Genomic DNA, 15,499 nt, shown 5'->3' with positions numbered 1-15,499 from the left:
TTATTCCTCCTCGTATTGAGATTCTTTGGCAAAGGGCGGCTGCCTCTGCTCCAGCTAACATCCAGCTGTACAGCGTGCTACAACCACTCCCACATAACTCTGTTTTTATTTGACTTCGATGATCTGACATTTAGTAGTACTCATAAATTTCTGCAGAGGAACTTTGCCTTTTGGGGTTGAGATTTATTTGTCAACTTTCATGATATTTCACTTTATATTCAGATTGATAGACCCCCTGTGGCTTGTCACGTGGGTCTCTGTTGTTGCTCTCTGGTACTTAGAGTACATTCCTAAACAAAGAGTCATCTCTTTTGCGTTTGCATGTGGCCTGTGTCACTGCTGTGTTTGACTGGGCTGGGTTTAATTGAGTCCAAACAGAACTAGGAGATCCAGTACACCAATTTATGATGTGTTTTTCTTGGCCTGTAACACAGACGGCACCTATCCAGGGTTTGCCACTGTAGTGCAAACCAAGATGTGTTATGTCTGAATTTTATTTATTTGATTTTTTTTTTGTATTTTGTTAGAGGAAATACCTGAAGGGTGAAACACCTGTGCCATTGCTATGTGTTAACTACTAAATAGTATGTCAAAGAATCAGGCTGCTTTGGAGGGACAGCTTTATAAATGCCCTTTATGCCTAAGCTTAGAATACTGTTCATTCAGTCAGGAAGAAATAGTGAGGGAGAGTAAAACATAAAAAAGGGCCGACCTGGTTTGCCTTGCTTGGGGAATGAAATGCTATAGCTGATTATTACAGCTAACTATGATGGGAGGACCACCAGGGTAGTGACAACTGATGTAGCTGCCTCCGGGGTGAGACAAAGGTTTACATATTACACAAGCAATTTAGATGTTTTCTAAACATGTTGCCAAGACAGTGGGAGTTGGCAGCTCTTTCCTTGTTTAGGTTTTCTTTTTTCCTTTTTTACTCTACTCTATCCTCCCTCCTCCCATCCAAGCTGCGAATTCTGCATGGATTTTGTGTAAATCAGGAAAGAGTAAGGGGACAGGGAGCAAAAAGCACGGACTGAAGTACTCTGCACTTTTGTGCTCTCTATGAACTGTGAGTGAGCTAATAAATTCTTTCAGCCACTCAGTGCAGCATTCACGGATATCCCCCAAAGATTACACACACAAATCACTGCACAATGGAGGCCACCGGGAGGGTCTGGGCGTCACAGGGGCCCCCGACCCTGAGGACAAGCGCACATAACCAGACTCCAGAGAAGGCTCTGCAAAGGCGGGTGGGTGGGGGCATGTAGAGAAGGTGCTGCTCTACTCAGAGTCAAATGCTTTATAATGGTTAGTAATGGTATATTCAAGAAGGTTGGTGAAGGTGTGAAGTGAATCAGAAGAGGGTAGGAAAGAAGAGAATGGGAGAATACCAGGGGTGTGAAAGGGAATGTGATGGACAAATAAAAAAGGGGGATTAGAGGAGTTGAAAAAGAGCTGGGGGTGAGGGATGAGGAGGGGTTGCATGTTGGTGATGATGAAGATGACCGAGGGGGGTGATTCCAACCCCACACAGCCGAACAGAAGCCAAGGAGGGGCATAATTAACTCCTGGATCTTTTGTGTTTCCCATCTGACTGCAGGGTGGTGATGAAAGGGGCCTGCTAAGCCTGGCATTCCACCCCAATTACAAGAAGAATGGAAAGCTCTACGTCTCCTACACCACCAACCAAGAGCGCTGGGCCATCGGACCACACGACCACATTCTCCGTGTGGTTGAATACACCGTTTCGAGGTAATGGGAGAAGTGTGTGCCAGATGTACCTTAAATATGGGTTGTTCATCACTGATTGAATGGACACTAAAACCTCATTCACATGCTATACATTAGGTGTTTTGGTTTAATTACAACTGGATCCACATTACTTCATGCAGGACCAACTTAGTCTCAATCTCAGTTGTTATTTGCAGTCATGTATGCTAAACTTTATTTTACTATACTACTAAGTATACTTTGTGTATTAATCTTTGACTGCTTGTGCACTACTTTGTACTATACTCCACAGACCTGTCTCTGTCTGGACCTGATGTTATAGCACTTGTATCAAAAAACAAAAATGTAACTGTGATTTTACCCTTAGATGGAAAAATGTCCCCTCAACTCCTGCAACAGTCTGAAAAGCAGAACCTAACTGACCATTGTTAAATAAGCAAAGAAAAACATTTTTTCCACTGGTTGCTTTAATCTAGTCACAGCAATGACTAAACTGACATTTTATAGGTGGGGAAACAGAAACTGATACATGCGGGTTGTGCTCTTTAAATATGCACACACAGAAACCCGTAATGTGTTAATCCAACTTTGTGTAATTAAATGGTCTCCTTTCTTCTGCCAGATGCCCCTCATGAGATGCACAACACTAGCTGCTGTAAAACCTTAACCAAAGATCATTTTTAGCCGAAATAGATGATGACTGCTCACCAAAACAACCTGTGCCTCAGCACTGCACTTTATTGGGCTACCACAAATACATGAGTGCAACATGGATCAAAATAAAGGTTCATTTAAAAAAAGTGAAAATCAGACACACTCTTACAGAGATTTCTTACATTGTAAAAGAGCAAGATATGATCATATGGGACAAAACAGACACTTGATCTTAACACAGACTCTTGGATTATTATAGATGTTTCAAATGCACTAGCCATGATTGTACCAGCTACTATGGTAACAAAAGCTTCAAAGGCATATGGAGTAATTTACTTGAGAAATGCAATGAAAAAAAACTAAGAATTTTTGTCTTATGGGGATTTAGAAAGTAGGTCAAACTCACTTAGTGAATATGTGTAACACTGTTGTGATGATAGCAGTGCTTTGCCTTTTCCTGTGTCTGTACCTCATGCTCCCTTCACAATGACCTGTGATTATGAAAACAATCTTTTCTCACGAATGTATTTAAGTGTTACGTTTTAATTTGCATAATCACAATTGTATGTTTGACTTAATGTTAAAATCTCAATTATGGTCTTGGCTTGCAGTCTTGTTGACTACAGCGTATAATCCTTAATTTAAGGGTCTAATAGAAAAATAACAGTGTTTCATGGCAGTTCTTTGCTAAGCTGCTATTTCAAAAGTTTTGTAGAATGACACATCATAAATATTTGTTGCTGATCTTGTGAAAGCAAATTCTCACTTTGCACTTAAGAGTTGTGCAACATTTTGAAGCCTGTGCTACATCTCCACCCTGTGTATTTCCCTTAATGAGACAATACGTTAGATTTAGACTAAATGTCTCCAGACTACAAAGTCTTTAAACTCATTTAATGTTGGTTTGTAGTTGGTATGTTGTGTCAGCATTTCTCATCCATGCCTTGGTATCATTTTACTTACCAGTGCAATTATTTTTTAAAAGCTATCAGAGGCAACCAGAGTCTAGTCTCTGAAATGCCATTCAAAACAAAATGCATTTCTTCTAAAGCTTTCAAGGCAGTCAAGATAAAGTTTTGTGCCAACAGTTCAAAAGAGACTGAATAAGACAATACTTTGACTGTAAGAGTGTACTGTACCTGAATTTCACCTCGGGGATCAATAAAGTTTGTATCTTTCTATCTTTAGAATTTGTGTTACGATAGATGCTCAAAGACTATGGCTATTCCTGTGTTTCTCAGAAAAAATCCGTACCAGGTGGACACCAGGACAGTCCGGGTGCTGATGGAAGTGGCAGAGCTGCACAGAAAGCACCTTGGAGGTCAGCTGCTGTTCAGCCCCGATGGTCTGTTGCACATCATTCTGGGAGATGGCATGATCACTCTTGATGATATGGAGGAAATGGATGGACTCAGGTGAGATAGTAGGTCAAAGGATGGCGTTATAGAAGTTTGCATGCTGTTTCAGGTTTGAAGGTTGCATTTCATCCTAGCTCCTGCCATCGTGAAGGTGTTTTTTTTTGTGTTTTTGAATGCAGTGATTTCACAGGGTCTGTCCTGAGGGTAGATGTGGACACAGACTGTTGTACGTCACCCTATTCTATACCACGGAACAATCCCTACTTCAACAGCACCAACCAACCGCCTGAAATCTTTGCTCATGGATTACATGACCCAGGCAGGTAAGTAAAACACTTGATGGGAGGTCTATTTATTATTGCCTTTAAAAGAGTTCCATTCTTTAAAACATGGCTGCAGAGACTGACTCAAATATTCTGTGATAAAATATTACTTATTGTTGCAGTTAGTCTTATGCCAGAACCCTCTAAGATATTTCTCCTTTTTTTTTGTAAATTCTGGCATCCTGTTTTCTGAAGGTGTGCAGTGGATCGACTTCAGACAGACAATGGGAGTCTCCTAATCCTGTGCACTGATGCCAGTGGCAAAAATGCATCAGCAGGACGAATACTGGAAATTGCTAAAGGGAAAGATTATGGTGAGTTACAGTTCCCAAAAAGGCTCATAATGTATTTACTCTTTCGCGTTTGGTGTGAGTTAATTATTTTGCAATTTTAACACAGGCCACGATAATGGTAAAATGAGCACAACCTTTGCCTGAGATTTGTTTAACGCCATTACATCTTGAGGAAGAAATGAAAATATTTAGACCTCTTGGATAACCTCTCATTTTTTTCCCCTCTGAAAATGATATCTGTTTTTATGAATGTCTCCGATTTTGTAAGAACACAGTGTTTTGGCAACATGTTCAGAAACACACCAGGTTGAGTGCAGAGACAGTGAAGGTTAAATGTTAAAATGATGTGATCCAGAAAGATTCCCCCCTTGTGGAGTGTAGATTTGCCAAGGGAATGTGAGATTGTGTCCACAAGAAAGATTTAAAGCTGTCAACAGCAATAACTGTCTAGATGATGGTTGAGAACACAGCTGAGTGGGATCTAGTTCTTCCTACATTCAGAAACTAATCAATACCATGCTCACAGCACAGCCCTTTTTCTTTCACAAAAAACTAATTACTGCTATTTGTTCTGCATTACATGGGGCAGGTTATCATTGCCACATAACTAATTAACCTAAATGAATTCTCCAACTCCAGTTCCAAATGTCACCTCTTGCCACATACCACCTCTCACCTGGTCTCATGCCTGATTTCACCAGTTACCAAAAGTCTAAAGTGATTACAGTTGGGAAATGAGCATACCACATCTTGGATCATAAATTTTTAAAGGCAACAAACCTCCATTCATATTTCTGCTTGCCAAGACAGCTGTAAGCCAGAAAACACACCATATTGCCTCAACATTACACTTTTGAATAAAAGATGAATGCACACTCCACTCCAGTTTTCCAGATGTAATTCAATGAGGAAGAAGTCTTTAGTTATACTGTTGTCCAATTCAAATGAAGATTTGTATTCCTCTTTTTACTTGTCAGACAACTAATATGTCTAATGGATTATGAACCTAACAGAACACATGCATAAATCGTAGTATGCACTTGGAATAGGTCATCTCTAATAAAAACGTTTTACTGCATTAAGTCTATGTAGTATATTGTAACAGATGAATGACAGAGTCTGCCTCTTGTCTCTTCGTAGAAAATGAGCCCTCTGTCTATGACCTGCAGTCCAGTGGAGGAGCACCACCTGTGGGGGGCTTCATTTACAGGGGCTGTCAGTCTAGAAGACTTTATGGCAGTTATGTGTTTGGAGATAAAAATGGGTAGGTACAGACACACAGACACTTCATTGATCCAGAGGGAAATTCAAGTTGCTATATGTCTTCCTTTTCTTTTAATACTGAAGAATATGTCCCTTGCATTGTGCCAATGTAAACACAACATTCCATCCACATGGGGGAAAACAAGTTTTATTACTGTCACCACCATAGCACAGCCCATCAAGTGTAATTGGAGATTAGACATCGTGCCTCGTGCTGTTCACACTTTACTTTGGTTTGTAATTCATCCTACTTCACTGATGTCAAACACTGACGCTTGAGTAAACAAAGGAAGTAAATAGTGTGTGTCAGGGGTGTACTATCAGGAGTTGGCACTGTGTTTAAAACAATGTGTGGTCGGTTAATTCAGTGCCTCTCTACAATTTGGGGGCATATTGTTGTGACTAAGTGCAGGCTCCAACATGATGTTTGTTTTGAAATGAAAAGCTGAGGTCTTAAATAATTCCATGTGGGACATGGTGTGGAAAAGAGAGATGGATCAATGAGAATGTTATGAGAAGTAAAAGATGCCCAGATCTCATTTGTAATGTGGCCAGTATAGTTCTTTTCAATTTTATTACATTATTTACATTGTATTTCTCACTTGCACAGGGATTTGTTAAAGAGGGACATGTGCATGTACTGTAAAAAAATAGTGACCCAACCTGTATGTTTCCTTCACCTTAGCAACCTGCGGATCCTTCAGAAGTCAACATTTTCAACATCAGCAAGTGGTGAACAGTGGCTGGAAAAATCTCTCTGTCTGGGCTCGACCAGCACCTGTGGCTCTACACTTGTTGGACACATCTTGGGTTTTGGAGAAGATGAACTAGGTTAGTAAGGCAAATATTAAGAAAGTCGATCTTACCTGAGATCTCTACCTGTGCCTCCTTTTTTTTGTTGTGTTCTGTTTCCATCTGTGTCCATAAGGCTTGTTGAGTTGACAGATGTTAAAACTATGAAAACATCATTGCAACATCATGGCAATATCACACTACTACACTACACTGCTAGAATTTTCCAGCCTGAATTTAAACATGATTCTTGTTATGCTGCAAAAGAGTTTAAAGCATAACAAAATCTGTGAAAACTACAAGAGCTAGCCACCTAAAACTATACTGAAACTAATACCATGCTTCCTACTGTGTTAATTTTCATTTCCACAGAATAGCAATGATCCTGCAGGCCACCCACTAGGCAGTGTTTAACATTACTAGTGAGATGAGTTATTGTTTATCTGGGGCACTGCATTATTAAGGTAGGGGTGAGCTGAAGTGAATGGGCTAATATGATACGTTTTTACCAGTTAGACATCCACCAGACACTCACAGAATTATTAACTGTCAGCTCTGGTGTTTCTGATTAAAACTGAACCCAAGATACGAATCATTCACACAGCCTTTAGAAATATTTGATCACAGTTATTGCCAGGTCTTGGAGTTAATATTTGACGAGGTATTTAAAGATTCCTGCATTTGATCATGATTTGCAAGCAGTGCAAGTATTGTGGAGGGGGGAGGTGGGCATATGTCCCAAAGAAGGGGCCCCACAGACACATGTTTACAATTTGTCCCCTTATGGAATTTTCTTGCAGGCTTGTTCCTCATTAAATTATCCGCCTGGTTCCCAGTCATGAGTATCCAATTGTCCCATTAAACTCTTTCTTAAAGTCCTTTTGGCAAGTGCAGGATTGCAGAAGCCTTAGCTACACTCATTCTCTACATCCCCTCATGTCCTTTTTTTTCATCCTCTTGTGTCTCGTCTAGTCTCCTGTCTGAGTTTAGGCAGGAGGAACTGTGGGCAATCCTTGTATGGATTGCCCAAGAGTTACAAATTAAACACATTTAATGCAAATGATGCTGATGACCTATATCCATGTAACTTTTGCAGGGGAAGTCTACATCTTGGCAAGCAGTAAAAGCATGGCGCAGTCACACAGCGGAAAACTCTACAAGCTTGTAGACCCCAAAAGGTACCAACACTACATTTTCTATGTTATAGTTGTGTATGTGGGATAGTGATCTCTCAGTAGTTCTTAGTACAGAGGGACACGTTACCCCACAACTCCAGATTTCATGATGTGTTTATTCTGTAGTAGAGCATAGAATATCCAACATATGTCATTACAAGATTCTGCAAAATACACTGTAACATGCACCTGAAACCACAGGTCTAACGTTAATGACATGAAACAGCAGTGTTGCTTGTTCATTTTGCCTTTGCAGACTTGCATGACCTGCATATTACCATGACCAGAACTTTTATGCCTTTCAACAAGTCATCACCTGACTTATTGTCTTGGCCAAAACAAATTTTTAGCAGTGACAGGCATATAAGTGTAGAATTTTAAAATGTTAGTATAAAGAATTGCTAATAGCATCACTGATTGGATGGCCGTATCAACTTTAGAACCTTTTGCCTGCTGGTTATATGTAGGACATTTGACAGCAGTAAGGAAAACATAAAGGCACCTGTTGCCAAGCCTCCACTTATTTTGTTAAAGCACAAGTCCATATATCCAGAATATAGTAGTGCTCTTTGTATTCGTCATTATGTGGATGTGGTTCAACAACACTCCAGCACACACACAATGAAAAGAAGTTCATTCTAATATGTGCAGTCCTAATTAGCTGATGTTAAACAACTGGTATGCAGAGGGAACATGCGCGTGAGTGCAACTTCATAATTCAAATGTGTGCGCGTGTCATAATCCTTACCATATGCATCACATATTAGAAATCATTCTGATAATGATGAATCTATAAACTGTGCGTGGAAAGCCAAGTGCTTGTGAAAAACATTTGTCACCCAGGATGAGAAAATATGCAGACAAGGCAGGATGTAGAAGACATTGTGTCTGATATATTACTTCAGCAGCAAAGAAAGCACTTCAAACATAAGCACATTGTAATTCAAACCAATTGGCATATCAACAACCAAAAAGAGTTATGTGTATATTTTTTATCAGCACTTGTTCAAGTCTGTGAGCAGGTCATATCAACTTTAAATGTACTGAAAAGCCCCAAATTAATAATGTTGCTTTAAGTTAGGTCAGACTTGATTGAGAGTGGCAGCTTAAGTAAGAGAGGCAGAGTCAGAGAAAGAAAGTTTGCATGGCTCCGAATCACAACAGAAACATATCCACAGCTGATTATTCCTGGGTGACGACAGTGCCACCCAGGCATTAGCACAATTAATTACACCACAGATGTTTCAAAGGGGCCCTGGTGGCTTTCACCGTATTTATGTTTTCTGGCATGGCTGCTGGACGCATGTCTCCCAGAGAACAATTCTTTCCACCATCAACTGGACTTGTTTAGTCTGTGTGGACCCTGCGGTGTTGGAGTCTGACTCCTAATACACTCTGGCTTCGTTATTAGGATCTTGTTACAGGGAGGATGGAGAGAGTAAATGGGGTAGCTAACATGTCTGACCTCAGCACGTTATCAAGTCTGGTGGTCTTCCCCTTTTTTTTTCTCTTCCTTACTGTAGGGACATCTGGACCCTAAAGCCCTTTCAGACAGAGGTTTGTTTTAGAGTATGGTGGTTTTGGTGGTCCAGTATAGCATCTAGCACTGTGTTTTGATCAACTGTGTGTTTGGAAACATAGAGGGGCGGGGAAGAGGAACTGTTAGGGAGAGCGGTAAAGGCTTACAAGGAAACATCAGCCATAAAATCCCTCAGCAGTGTTTGTGTAAACATGTCCTGGCCAGATGACTTCATTTCTAGGTATTTGTTTGTCAGTTGGAGTACCCCTCCAATAATAAATAGGCCACCATGCATTTTGAAACATGCTGAATGTGTGTGGTGTGAGTGAGGGTGTATTTGAGAGTAGAAGAAAAAAAAAGAACGCAAGAAGGAGCTTGTTTGTGGTATAGTGGTGGGTAAGAAGTATTTCCAGTTACATAGTCTCTTTAACAGACATATGATGCAGTTGAAAGCTGAGAATCATTAGTAAGTGGACTTTAGAGCTTAGATTCTCTTCACCATACGTCTCCCAAAAGTATATGCATAGACTTCTTTTGGCACCTTTCAACAACATGGCAATGGAAGTCACTGGCACTTTAGAAAAGGCATAAAAAGGTTTGAAAGGAATTAAAATAAGATTCTCTGTCTGCTGTTTACAAGGGTAAACATGTTAAAGGTCATGTCCAACATCCAGGCCTTTACTCACTGAATTTCATATCATCGCACCTGGTTGTCATGTTTACATTGATGCTGATCAGAGCTAGACCTGATAACACCTGTTTTAAATGTGTATTCCAATTGTACTTGTTCCCATTGCAGACAGAAGCCAGATGTTAGTGGGTCTTTTTTGTTCAGGCTGTACTCTGCTTTAGATACAGTGACTAAACAAAGCAGAAGCCCACAGATCGAGTGGAGCTGCTATTGTGCCTTTCAATGATCATATAGAGTACTGTAGGCAGGCATTCATTGGCAGCTTTGGTTACTTTTCCACCCCACAGGGTCTGCATTTAAAATTATGATTTATACACTGAGAGCATTGTATTCACAAACAAAAGAAATGTACTAACAAAATTATTACAACATAGAACAACGGTGGGGATTAACCTCTCAAATATTTATTATATAATTCAGTAGACCCATGTTGCCCTTCGGCCTTGCAGCTCAGTCTGGCCTGCTTTATCAATTTGTCCTTGGCATTAGCTTGAGTAACTATAGAGCCAGGCTTTGCTGCTTTTTGGTGTTAAATGCAGTTGGCCTGTTGCAGCCTCTCGCTACAGAGCAAAATGAAAAGCAGTATTAAGAAAGTTTGTCACACAACCGACTGAGGGTCCTGGGACTTCCTTTATGAAGTGCATTAGCCATGCAAGTCACAAATCACTGGATGTGCAGGGGAACTGACTGCGGGTGCTTGTTTGTGGATATATTTATCTGTATGCGTGCTTCTCTGTGTATAGATATAAACCGTGTGGGTGGTGATGTACAGGCACACACACATCTGTGAGCCTGTGTGAGTAAGTGGTACGCTAGCTCCCAGCATGCTGCAGAAAAAAGCCTTTTCTTTATTTTTCTATCCCTCCTAAATCTTCCTACATCTCTGCTGTGGTCCTCCCCTTGACAAAGCTGCTTGGCAGTCCCACTGAATAGCCCTGCCTTCTACAATACACAGTAAATTTCTTGCACAATTAAAACAAGGAATGAAGCTACAAAAGGAGCCCCCAAACAATGGAGTCGGATGACAAAACAGCAAAAGAGACCACACTGGGCCGTTTGATTTAGCCATTGTTGGGGTGCACAATGTACACCACTCCACAGCCCTTTTCTCACATATACCCTGTGTCAATCAAACAGGCCCTATGAGCTAACAAGCTAAACACACATATACACTGACAAATATAATAATCAAACAGATCAATAACAAATTAGAGGCAGAGCATCCACACTCCTCTGACAGAGGAAACATGAATGCACCATGGTTAAGATATCTTGATATTTATGTCATGTAAGGACAATGGGGCTTCATCACATCTTCGGACCCTCTCCTGAACTTTTACTTTTCACTCTTTTCATCTTAATTATGAAGTTATCAGTGTTTTATGCAGCTATTCAACTTTAGTCATTCTTATTATCTGTCTCTTTTTGCTCATGTGTGAGCAAGGTTGCCTTCTCCCACTCCCTCGCTCTCACACGTACACCACCCCTCCCAAAGTTGATAAATTCCCACAGTGGCTGTTGACCCAGCTGCCTTTGTCAAGTGGCGCTACCAGCAGGTGCTGTTTTCACAGCCACCCTGGCAGTCGTACAGACTGTTTATTAGCGCTGCTGACCCCTGCCTGCTATTAACAGTGTTAGCTACAGACCCCCCCAATTCTCCAGGGACTCTTACTCTTTCTCTCTCCTTCTCTTTCTGTTTTCTTCTCTTCTTTGCTCTTTTTTAACTACATGCAGCCTGCAACAACAAAAGCCAGCAGGGATGGAGTCTGGAGTTGGGTGCTGATGGGAGCATGGGAATCAACCTCCCTCCTACCCTCCATCCTCCAAATTTAAAGCAACTTTAGCACATAGACACACACACACACAGTCACAACACTGTCACTGCCATCAGTCAGTGTGTCTGTCAGAACATTTGCTACAATTTTTTTCAAACAAGGAAATCAACAATCAGTCAAATAAATCATGCAGAAATTCTGGTTATTTTTTCACCAAGTGACTGAAGCTAAAATACATATCTTTCCACACACAGTAAGTAAAACAAATATAATAACTGCTGAACTTGTGATGGTCAGTACAGGTGTGACCGAAAAGGTTGGTTTCAGCTTTAATGTACAAAATGCACACAAATTGTATATACTGCTGATACACAACAGATACACAACTGGACCCACAAGAGTACACTAACCCTCCTTGTGTGTCTGTTTGTGCTCTCACCATCCCACAATGTCCATTTATTTTTAACCTCAGTACAACAGAAATATTTACACATCCTCTATATTTCACAAAATGTGTGTGTGTGTGTGTGGGCCAGTGGGCAACAGACGCTTCGCATTGAAACTTAATTACACACTGGGTGTATTATTTCCAGATTTGTAGAGCGTGATATGAAATAATTCAGTTTCACTTCATTTGCTGATGTGCGTGTCTGGATGTTTGTCTTAATATGGAATTATCACAATATGTCTCCTTGGTGTTCAGGCTTGACGCATATGGTGTGGAGATGTTTTGTGTTTGTGTGTATTTTCCAAATCATGTTTATATCGGTGGAAACCCAGTGTTAACTGTAATGTTTGGTTCTTTAAGTATTGAGAATATAATTCAAAGCACTAAAAAAATCACACGTGATGCAGTTAAATTCCCCGCTGTGCTACAGTTCACCCTACACTCAATACACAGTCATCTCTGAAATAGCCAGCAATAAATTAATGAGAAGTTATTTGAAAAAAAGGCAACAGCCTGAAAGTTATCTGAGAACATAAAAACAAGATGTGTTGGCAAAAAATAGCTTCAGTAAACGGAAAGCTATCAAAATACCTCACATACACGGAGTATGTTTAAATAGAACATATTGTATTTCTTACAGTTTTTATCATATCACATGGTCTACTATTACACTGGAGTTTAGCAAGAATGGGTTGGATGACTGCTCTGTTTTTTTTCTACACTATTTTTTTTTTTTTACTTTACACCAAAGTTTGTGCAAACTGCGTTGACCTAGCAAATATCTGTGCTGGTGGATAAGACTTTTAAACAGACTCATTTAACATAATGATTTTAAATAAGACAGAAGATGGGAACATCGATCACTAGCCTTATCTATAATGTGTGGACACTGGAGAAGCTTAGAGTAAATTTCCTTTTACCTAACCAGCTGAACACTGTGTCGGCCTGTTGCATCTGTAATGATTTCCAGTTCAATAATCTAAATTTAACATGGCATTTATTTGAGCTTTTTTGTAGTTATTCACATTTTGATATATATAATATGACTTAAGGAAAAAATATGAAAGGCATAATGCTAATAATTCATTAAATCCACATGTATGCATTAATTAAAGTGTCACAAGTGATCATATCAAATGTCAGTTTCCTGTTGTGCCATGTGATGCGTCTCTGTTTTGCATACTGACCTTCCCACTTTCTGTGTGACAACTGTTTCAGACCTCATGCTCCTAAGGAGTGCCAGCGTCAAGTGGAGCCCCCTGAGCTGCTCATGACGGCTTGTTCTAGACAGTGTAAGAATGGACACTGCACTCCTATTGGCAAGTGCTGCTGCAGCCCTGGCTGGGAGGGACCCTTCTGTCGAGTTGGTAAGCGCGTGTCATCTGGACCTACAGCCTTGTGCTGCTTCTCTCCAGATGTGTAAATGAGGTTTTAGTAATGCACGACAAGCACAGTAGGCATGCCACAATTTTCCTTATAAATCGTTAAAAATGTGTTTGATGTTCAGAATAAATGAAACAGAGCCGAAACATAAAGTGTTTTTCCCTTTGTGTTTGATCACTGTTTCCCTCTCTGATTGTAGCCAAATGTGAACCAGCCTGCCGCAACGGAGGGGTGTGCATGGAGCCCAACAAGTGCTTGTGTAAGAGTGGCTATTCTGGCGCCCAGTGTGAGAAGAGCGAGCGGGGTATGCCCAACGACCAGGAGAAAGACGGCATACTGGACCACATCATTGACATGACCTCGTACCTCCTAGACCTGACCAGCTACATCGTATAGGGGTGCGCAGAGGGGGGCTGCTCCCCACTGTCATCCTCAAGCTGATACAAATCTACCTATACCACCAGCAGACTCTAACAAGGTGTCCTTATAATATGGCCTCTTAATCTCTCTCACACCCTCACAGGCATATACATACACATATACACACAGAGCTACATACAGGATCCCCATCAGACTGCTTCTGGTCCACTTTGTCAGACTCTTCCTCCTGTTCACCTATTAAGCTACTTGCTCCTGAGAAACAGGCCTGGCATCCAAGCCGTGTTCACATTTCAGAGACCTGCACACAGCAAGTTAATCGACAAGCATCAGCCAAGTTATGGAAGCTCCATGCAAACATTTTGCTCTCGTTCTGAAAATGCCACAGGAAGAGGAACTCCAGAGGAATGGACTATTTTAACCCAAGACTTTGGATATTCTCTGAGGGGGGGTTCTCTGTTGCCTTACTTAAAACACCACCAAAATGGAGTTTAAAGAGTTTTAGTGGAAACTGTTTGTTCAGGAATTCATTAAGGATACAGAATTGTAAGGAGAAGCAGGGCCAGGAGTCAGGGGGTCACACAGAGCCCACAGTGTTTTGTGCCAATATTAAGAAAGACCATGTCGTTTAACTTCATGATGTATTTAGTTTGTGGGCACATTGTCATAAAAAGCTACAACAGTATACAGTCTGTATACTTTGTTTTGCAACACTCACTTGCTATCAGTGTACAGAGGACTGCTACATACACAGAACATTCTCAAAGCCAGTTTCATGCAACCTGAATGGAGTTTTCGGGCTCCCATGCACTGTATTCATTTCTGTTACATTCACTATATTATGAAAATTTTTATTAACAGCGTTCACATGTACACACAGGTATGGTTTAACAAACTCCTTTCGTGGCGTCACACACTGAAACTGAAACCCACAACGACAAAGGGAAGAGATGGCGCAGTGATGTATATTTCCAATAGAGCTTACTACTTAGCATTGCAAAAAAATACTATAGCATTACTATTGTTATCATAGAGGAGGGTTTATTTTTTTAAGCGTAATAATATATGGGAGAATATGGTGTTTATAGAAAGCAGTTTTACACTAAGCTTGTCAGTTCATGTCATTTCATGTTGTACTTATACATATGCAGCTTTTATTGAAGACATGTGAGGACTTTTTTTTAACTTTTGTTTTATTCCCAGTGTAAAAGTAATGCATGTCTGTGCCTGCATATTGTAATTCAGAGCAGTTGGTGGAGTCCATCTAACTCTTCTCCTGATGTATGGTTACATTACCGCTGTCAGAAATGTATCTCAGTCATGAGATGATCAAAGATGCCGTAGGGCCAGCAAGTCACTGTAGAAGCAGCTCACAGTCAGAGGAAGATCTTATCTGTGGAGAACAGATATAAGATTAAAGTAGAAAAAAATGTCACCATACTCTGACGTCTGTCTCCTACACATTAAAAGACACAGACTGGGGTCATCCACATAAGTGTAGTCCATAGAGATAACACATATACACGCATGCCCATATTCATACAATGAGTCCAAACCACCTGTTGTGTTTTTAAGGCAGACTCTATGACTTTTATTTTGATAAGCCATTTTTTTAAATATATTATGGTTAATTAAAGTTCAGTGTCCGTAAACAATGTATTTGTTGTTCATCTCCCGCTTCGCTTGTGTTTTCTGAAATAAATCAACTCTACCTGGTCT

At 40.5% G+C, this 15,499-nt stretch overlaps 1 protein-coding gene across 2 annotated transcripts in view; it reads left to right on the top strand.

The window, feature by feature from the left end:
- The window catches only part of hhip (hedgehog interacting protein), a 29,239-nt gene extending 14,053 nt beyond the window's left edge, over positions 1–15,186 (top strand). For both annotated transcript variants that reach the window (XM_028407831.1, XM_028407840.1), the window contains exons 5-13: positions 1,598–1,749; positions 3,624–3,797; positions 3,920–4,063; positions 4,259–4,377; positions 5,497–5,620; positions 6,305–6,450; positions 7,508–7,589; positions 13,238–13,386; positions 13,602–15,186. In XM_028407831.1, the coding sequence (XP_028263632.1) occupies positions 1,598–1,749; positions 3,624–3,797; positions 3,920–4,063; positions 4,259–4,377; positions 5,497–5,620; positions 6,305–6,450; positions 7,508–7,589; positions 13,238–13,386; positions 13,602–13,798 (1,287 nt within the window). In that variant the 3' untranslated portion in view covers positions 13,799–15,186. The remainder of the gene's footprint in view (positions 1–1,597; positions 1,750–3,623; positions 3,798–3,919; positions 4,064–4,258; positions 4,378–5,496; positions 5,621–6,304; positions 6,451–7,507; positions 7,590–13,237; positions 13,387–13,601) is intronic.
- The last annotated feature ends 313 nt before the right edge of the window (positions 15,187–15,499 follow it).

Source organism: Parambassis ranga, chromosome 1 (assembly GCF_900634625.1).
Source record: "Parambassis ranga chromosome 1, fParRan2.1, whole genome shotgun sequence".
Lineage (NCBI taxonomy): Eukaryota > Metazoa > Chordata > Actinopteri > Ambassidae > Parambassis > Parambassis ranga.
The sequence above is the reverse complement of the archived record's forward strand: the minus strand, read 5'-3'. Positions and strand labels throughout refer to the sequence as shown.